General features: G+C 40.7%; 2 protein-coding genes across 3 annotated transcripts in view; both read right to left on the minus strand.

Moving 5' to 3' along the window:
• cyp27a2 (cytochrome P450 family 27 subfamily A member 2) overlaps positions 1–395 on the minus strand; it is a 6,618-nt gene extending 6,223 nt beyond the window's left edge. The window contains exon 1 of one of the 2 annotated variants that reach the window (XM_007575311.2): positions 87–395. In XM_007575311.2, the coding sequence (XP_007575373.1) occupies positions 87–338 (252 nt within the window). In that variant the 5' untranslated portion in view covers positions 339–395. The remainder of the gene's footprint in view (positions 1–86) is intronic. The other variant, XM_007575313.2, reaches the window with a different exon arrangement.
• A 7,048-nt stretch (positions 396–7,443) lies between these two features.
• LOC103154129 (ribonuclease inhibitor-like) overlaps positions 7,444–8,158 on the minus strand; it is a 30,759-nt gene continuing 30,044 nt past the window's right edge. Inside the window, exons 7-8 of the mRNA XM_016662434.1 lie at positions 7,990–8,142; positions 7,444–7,662 (exon numbers count right to left, since the gene is read on the minus strand). Of these exons, the coding sequence (XP_016517920.1) occupies positions 7,656–7,662; positions 7,990–8,142 (160 nt within the window). The 3' untranslated portion in view covers positions 7,444–7,655. The remainder of the gene's footprint in view (positions 7,663–7,989; positions 8,143–8,158) is intronic.

An 8,158-nucleotide genomic window follows, 5' to 3' on the forward strand; every position in this document is an offset into this window, starting at 1 on the left:
GGTTTTACCTGTGGCAGTGTGTGTGTTACCTGCAGCAGTGTGTGTTACCTGCAGCAGTGTGTGTTACCTGCAGCAGTGTGTGTTACCTGCAGCAGGTGTCCTCTAGCTCCGTAGCCTCTGATGAACAGCCAGTACAGGGTCGTGAACCAACTGGGCCCCGGAAGCTCCGCGGCGGTCTTCAGCCTTCTCCGCGGCTCTAAGGCCGCCGGTTCGCTCAGGCTCCTCCGGGCCCAGACCGAGGCTCCGGTTCCGGCACCGGGCCACAGCGGCCTCTGGGTCCGGGTGCAGAACGCTGTGAGGCGGAGAGCCCCGGCTGCAGCTGCCCGGCAGCCGCCCATGGTGCTGCCTGTTTCTGATACTTCGAGGCTGATGCTTCGCTTTAACACTCGGAGCTTTGTGTGGCGCCCCCTACAGGCGAACAAGGGGATACCGAACAATGAGGGTTCTGTAGGTCCCTGAGGAAACTTTAGTTCATTATGAGATCAGCTAACATTAAAGAGAACAAAATATTTATTCACTAATAAATACTTAAAGTTCACAAACTTCGTTCTAATATTTTATATCTATCTATCTATCTATCTATCTATCTTAAAATTTAAGTGACTGTTTTTGGAATGGATGAAGGAAATTACAAACTGTCAGCACTGACTAGTCGTGCTACCATAAATAATGCAGTAAAACAGTTAGACTGTTGTTTTCCTTCAGAGGTATCTGTACATGTGTAAGAGTGGACAGGCATGGCAGCTGTGGTGAGCAGGGTCAGGGGTCGCTCCCCTCCACGCTGTGCAGCAGGAAGACAGTTTGTCTCACGTAGGCCTGATTACTGCCAGTCACATATTCTTAAGAAGTACATGTACAAATGAGGAACAATTAAAGTTTAGTTCTTATATTCAGGGTTTCGTTTTGTTGTTGATTGGATGAAGGAAATCACAAAAGCTACTTAAAATGTGTTGTACTTTAATTCCCTAAGAGTACCCACACTGAGCACCGGTGCCATCGACCCTCCCCTTTGTGAATGTGTTGTACTTTAAATCATTCACAAACAGATGTCCTGTGCTGGGTATACAGAGAGAAATGTTTTATTGCTGATACCTGTCTCTGTTTCTATTGGCTAGTTCATTCAAAGAGGTGGTGGGAAAAAGTTTACCAAAGATGGAAATGTTTATTTTTAGTTATTAACAGGTGTGAAAGAAATGCTTATGTTTGCACTTATGTATTTTTAGATGAACAGGTGTTGGGTGGGGGGAGGGGCAATTAATGATTAGGGTCATAAATCACTCTATCGATTAAATTTTGTCATAAGGATGTCCATATGTCTCTCTTTTGAGAATCAAAGTCATGAAAAATATAAATGTTAAAATAAACATATTTATTAGTGATCAACTTTAAAATGGACTCAGTTCTGTTTTTGACATAATCAGATTTTTGTTTGTTTTTGAATTAAAACTGGTTACAGACTTTAAGTCAACAGGAAGTGAGTCCAAACTGCAGATCCTCTCAGACTGAAGCACTTTAAGCAAAACTGGTTCTTCAAAGGAAACTTTACATTTCCATCTAAAGCTGCTCTGGTATCTGCTGCTGCCCTGCAGTCTCTGTAATCGCTTAATTGAGTCAGTGCAAATCCATTTAAACACATAAAAATAAATTTTAAAAGGTTACAAGTTATAAAATTAGTAAAATCCAAAATGCCAAATTTAGCCAAAATGTCACAGTGATGGAATCTGATTGACTTTTGATATAAAACCTTTTAAGCTCGATGATGGAGACCTGCTGATGGTTTGAGTTTACTGGTCTGAGATCAGACAGGAGCTTCACAGGAAACTGTGAGACGATCATGGAGTCAACAACATCTCTGCACAGTGAAGGGTTAAACAATTTATAATAATTTAAAACAGTTTGTATTTGATCTAACAGCTGATTTTATCAACATGGCTCCTAAAATTTAACTGAGCTTCCAGAATTATTCCTATATATTTTCCTTGTGATATTTTCAATAGAATCCATTGATCTGGACATTCAGGGACTGTGATCTTGATTGGAAAGCAAATGCACTTTGTTTTCTCTGTATTGAGAGTTAAACAGGAATCCTTCAGCCATGATGATGATCTCTGCAGGTTTTTCTCTGACTACATTTCTGCTTTGGTCCGATGTGTAAACGATGATGTCATCAGCAAACATTTGCAGTTTGACTTCAGGACAAATTTCAGGAAAACTGTTAACATACAAACTAAAAAGGACCTGAGATGGTTCCTTGTGGAATCCCTGTTACTATTTTGCATAAAACACATTTACTGTCATTAATGACAACACATTGTTGACAATCTTTCAAATATGATGGAAACCAAGACAATGACTGTTCTGAGAGATTAAATGATGAAAGCCTTGAGATCAGTAAATTGTGATTCTCCGTATCAAAAGCCTTTTTTCAAGTCAAGGAAAACTGCACCAGTGATTTGTCAGGTGATAGTTTAACCTTTTCAAGCAACAGACTTATAGAGTCTCTGTGGACTGATGACGTCTGAAGCCAAACTGAAGAGGCTGCAGAAGATTGTTACTTTATAAATACAGTAGTTGTTGTTCTAGAATAATTTTCTCCAGCACTTTTAACACGACTGGAACAACTGAACAAATTTCACTTCCTGATTTAAAAATGGTTTCACCAGAGCTTTTTTCCATGCATGGGGAAATTTCCCTGTTTTGATGGAAATATTAACAATGTGAGTTAAAGGCTCTACTAAAATGTTGCTGTATTTTTAAATCAATAAATCCTCTAAGCCTCTTAGTTGGAATCAGTCTGTTAACCATTCAAATGAGATTTTAGTGTCTCTGCTGCAGCAGGAGCCCAAATGTTTTATAAAGCACAGGATGAGCAGTTTGCTGTAAAACATCCAGAGTTGAACTTTGAACTTTGCAGGTAACATTCAGCAGTGATGGAGGAAAGTAAAGAAACGATGGAGAAGGAAGTTTTTTTAGCTGCGTTTCTCCTGTTAACATTTTCACAGCAGCTGCTTCGTTTCTCCAAACTATCAACTAAAACCTGCTTGATAGAAAAGCATTTAAATGGATAATCAGTTTATATAAATTAAATTATATTTATATCAGTGAGACTCTAATGTTGATCAACTGGCTTCACTGAGCTGGAAACCAGGTTACTATTGAATAATAATAATATTTAATTCACTCCCCAAATGAACGATGACACATTACTGATGAAACAGTATTAAATTAAACAGCCAGAGGTGGGTGTGTGTTCACAAAATAAGTGTAAGCTATAATTCATAGTCTTACATCTGATGGTGTTTACACCTTAAAATAACCTTAAGTTTGGAAAATTCACAACTTTACTCACAAAATACCTAAAACTTAGAAAATAAACACACTTTGCCCATTTATCAAGAAAAGAATAGAAGAAATTATAATACACAGAATTATTGGGTAAAAAAACAAAAAAACAAACAAAAAAAACTGGATATATAGGGGGGCCTACAGATAATTTACTTTACTTCTGAATCAAGTAGCAAAGTCTTGGTACCTACTACAGATAGGAAAGGTCTCCAAGTCTCCATAAATTTACTGGTGGAACCGTTAAGTGCAAATCTGAGCTTTTCCACCTTGAGGTTGTACAGAACTTCTCTAACCCAGTGGTCATAAGACGGCGGGACGCTCAGTTTCCACTTGAGTAGGATAAGTCTCCGAGCCAGCAGGGTAGTGAAGGCCAGGGCTTGCCTCAAAGAATGCAAAAGGCCCCGGTCTGGAGGGATGCCAAATATTGCCGATAATGGATTGGGGAGAATCGTCTGATTATATGCTTGACTTAGTATCCTAAAAATGTTACCCCAATACCCAATTAGCTTTGGGCATGCCCAAAACATGTGGGCATGGTTAGCTGGTGATTGTCCACACCTAGCGTCACTGACTGATGAATACATTTTTGCTAATTTTGCGTAATGCACTTTATAGAATATTTTGCACTGTATTAAAACATGCCGTGCACAAACTGAAGACTTATGAATTAGATTCCTGGCAGTTGCAATTTTTGACTAAAGAGGTTTGTTTCGAGGGTCCTTGCAGGCCAAACTGTTTCCTGAATTGGCTCCAGATTCTTAATGTAGCCCTGACTATAGGATTGTTCTCTACCAGAGAGAGGGGAAGGGGGAGCTGAGAACAAATCAGAGAGGACAACGAAAAAAGGCTAGATGCCCTTTCAATCTGCACCCAGGCAGGTGAAGCCTCGGCATCACACCCTCAATATAATAGTTTCTGTACATTAGCTGCCCAGTAGTACTGCCTGAAGTTGGGAAGAGCAAGTCCACCCTAAGAGTTGGGGACTGCAACACTGATTTGCGAAGTCTGGCAGGTTTTTTAAGACACAAAAATTGGGATATCTTGCTGTCTAATAACGGTGAGAAGTTCTTATTCATCATGTTAGACATAGAAGCACTAATGAATATCCCCAAATAACGAAACCCTGCTTCTGCCCATTTAAAGGGTGAGATTGAATGCGGAAGGTTCCTTGCCAGAGAGTTCAAGGGAAATAATTGGCTTTTCTGGTAGTTGAGCTTGTAACCTGAAAGCTTGCTATATTGTTCTAGAATGTTAAAAAGCACTGGAAGAGAAGTATGAGGATCAGAAATGTATAAAAGCAAATCATCTGCATAAAGGGACACTTTATTGGTTACTCCAGATCTCAGAATTCCCTTAAAAACCCCCTCGGCATGCAACCAGATGGCCAGAGGCTCTATTCCGATGGCAAATAGCAAGGGAGACAGAGGGCATCCCTGCCTAGTGCCCCTCCCAAGAGGAAAGGGTGAAGACACCACGTCATTTGTTTTAATTGATGCCACCGGCGATGTACAACAGCTTAACCCAAAGAATAAAATCATTATCAAAACCAAATCTTTCCATTATTTCATATAAAAAACCCCATTCGACCCGATCAAATGCCTTCTCGGCGTCAAGAGATACAATTATTTCAGGAGATAAGGTACTTGGCATATGGATAATATTTAAAAGACGTCTGGTGTTATGGGATGACTGTCCCCCAGTCATAAAAACTGTCTGATCTAATGAAATAATGAGGGGAAGAACTCGCTGGAGACGTGTTGCAAGAATTTTAGATAAGATCTTAAAATCTACATTGAGGAGGGAAATAGGTCTATAGCTACTACACAAGGAGGGGTCTTTATCGTTCTTAAGAATCAGCGATATAGTAGCTTCTGAAAAGGTGCTAGGGAGGCGTCCGCTAGAGAAGGCCTCATTATACACATCTGTCAATACTGGCACCAGAAGATCCACATTGGCCTTATAGTATTCTGACGAAAAACCATCCGGCCCAGGGGATTTGCCCGAACTTAGGGACTTGATAGATTCCTGCACCTCTATTATAGTGATAGGCCCGCCAAGACCTCTCCCCAATTCATTATCTATCCTTGGAAAGCTGATATCATTAAGTATATTATGTGCAGAAGGGGGGGCTACGGAGGTATACAGTTCTGAATAGAATTACAAAAATCTATCATTTATCTTTCTAGGATCAGAAAGAATCTCCCCTGTGGCTGATCTGATGAATGGAATTAATTTGGAGGTAGCCTGAGCTCACACTTGGAAAGCTAAAAGCTTCCCGGCTTTGTCGCCAGCTTCTCGATATACCAGGTAGATTATTAAGATCAAAGTAAAGTGAAAGCTGATTTTTTAAAAACTGTTTATAGTCCTCTTCTGTAAGCAGTATAGAATTGAATCTCCAAAATTTGAAATGAGATTTACATAACAATTCTAGGTCTAAGGAGACTGGCGCGTGGTCGGATATAGATATGGTGTGATAATCACAGGTTTTTACTTTAGGAAGCAGCCTGATATCAATAAGGAAAAAATCTATGCATGCATAGGTACGGTGGACATGGGAAAAGAAGGAAAACTCCTTAAGTGTCGGGTTCCCATGTCTCCACGGATTCACCAATCCCAGCTCAGTTTTAAAGACATTAAGACTTTTAGCAGCATTAGATAATGAGATTGTTTTTTTTTTGAGGATCTGTCCAAAAGGGCATTCTGGATCATATTAAAGTCTCCCCCTAGGATTAAATAGTAGTTTTCAATATCAAGCATAGCTGAAAAAAGTCTAGACACAAAGGAATCATCATCCCAATTTGGACCATAGACACAAGCTAGTATCACCGGACAACTTTGCAATTTGCCCAACACAATTATGAAACGCCCCTCCATGTCTGCTACTGTTTCGTGATGTTCAAACATAACATTATTCCGAATAAGTATGGCTGTTCCTCTAGCCTTGGCATTGAATCTAGAGTGAAATACATGGCCAATCCAACTTCTATTAAGACGCATAATTTCTCTATTACGAAGGTGTGTTTCTTGTAAAAAGAATATGTCCCCTTTAAGTTGCTGCAAATGAAACATAACTTTAGCAATCTTAGTAGCATTCCCCAAGCTTCTCACGTTCCACGAAACAACCCTCAAATTCTTCCCTGTGCTAGTCGTCCCTTACTTTTCCTGAAGAGATACGTACATTGCGGTATGGCAGTCCGACTTTGCTGAGAGGAGACTGGTACCTGGTATATAGTTGGCCAACAACTGTAAAGAAAGAAGACGAAAGAAAGAGAAAGAGAAAAAAAACACACCCACACATTCACATCCATGCCACAACAAAAAAAAAAACCATACACATCTGGACTCAGACCCCTTTAAAGAAAAAAAACAAAATGTACGTGTCCATCGCACAGCAGGGCATCCTCTATCCCCTGCGAGGCTTCCTTCATTTTAGACTGACATTTTCCACCTCCCAAAATCAGAGTGGTCACTTAACAGAAGGCAACCAGCTCAATCCAGTCAACTGGGCGTTTCTGGGCGGGGCTTGGTAAGGTCCATTAGCTTAGCTTTCAGTCTGTTGCTCTCTCCGGTCACCGTAGCTAACTCGGCTTGAATTGCCTGTATGTCGTCGCTCATGGTAGTGGCCACATTCTCCAGTGAAGAGATTCGCTGGTGGTGGGTAGAAATAGTAGACTCAAAGAGCTCCAGTTTTGTTTCCAGTTTAGTAAACGCCGCATTGAATTCCGCTGATAGGGATTTTCTGTGGTCAGCTAGCGTAGCCGTTAGCACAGCCATGACGTTCCCCTCGTCTTTTTTCTGCTCTTCTTTTCTTGTTCTGCTGGTCATCCTCTGACTTACTGGTCGCCGTTCCAGTGCAGCAATATTGTTACAAATAGTTTAACAAGCACAAAGTGAAAATTAGTAAAGTAGTAATGTTAGAGGTGGGAGCTTCAGAAAAAGCGTCTACTCCATCTTGCAGTCCAACCGGAAGTTCAAAATCAGAATGAAGCAAACATGCAGAAAAATGTTGAGTTTTATTTCATATTTCTGATTAAAATGAATCAGAAAGAAAAAAAGATCAACTTTCCAGTTGAATCCAGTTCAGATGAAGCCTCTAAATGGAGCCCAGTTTGAATCGGATCTTTATTAATCCAAAGAGACAAACAATATCAGACACTAAATGACAGACATGAGAAAATACACAGGAGGAAAATCTTTGAGGTCAGAGGTCATTATCAGGATCCAGTCAGAGCCTCTTTAGACTCAAACTGCTGCAGCTTCAACCTCTGAGGATCAGCAGGACACAAAGACCGTTCTCTACTTTACAGAGATCAGAACCTGCAGAGAGAAGAAGGAAAGAGAGATCAGATCAGTGAGTGTTTCCAGCCTCTCCAGCAGCAGTCAGTGACGCAGCACATCCAGTAGATGGTTTCCAGGCAGCAGTCAGACTGATCTCAGAGCTGTGACCAAGATAAACCTGATCAGCTGATCAGGTTCACCTGATTGGCTGATTGCTGTCTCTGTGTCCAATCAGGAAGCCTGAACCATTCTCCTCCCACTGAGAAGCTGCAGCTTTACTGGGAACACTGGAGCTTTGCTTTGATGCTAACTGGGTTTAGTTCAATATGCTGACAGCAGCTGGACTCACTACAAACATTTACTTACAGTAAAGTCTTTACAAAACGATTCAGCTGCTGAACATCTGAATCCTTCAGGTTGTTGTCTCTCAGGTCCAGTTCTGGCAGATGGAGGCTGTTGGACTTCAGAGCTGAGGCCAGAAAATCACAGCTGATCTTTGACAAACTGCAGAACCTCAACCTGAATAAAGAATAAA

This window comes from Poecilia formosa, unplaced genomic scaffold (genome assembly GCF_000485575.1).
Source record: "Poecilia formosa unplaced genomic scaffold, Poecilia_formosa-5.1.2 Scaffold374, whole genome shotgun sequence".
NCBI lineage: Eukaryota > Metazoa > Chordata > Actinopteri > Cyprinodontiformes > Poeciliidae > Poecilia > Poecilia formosa.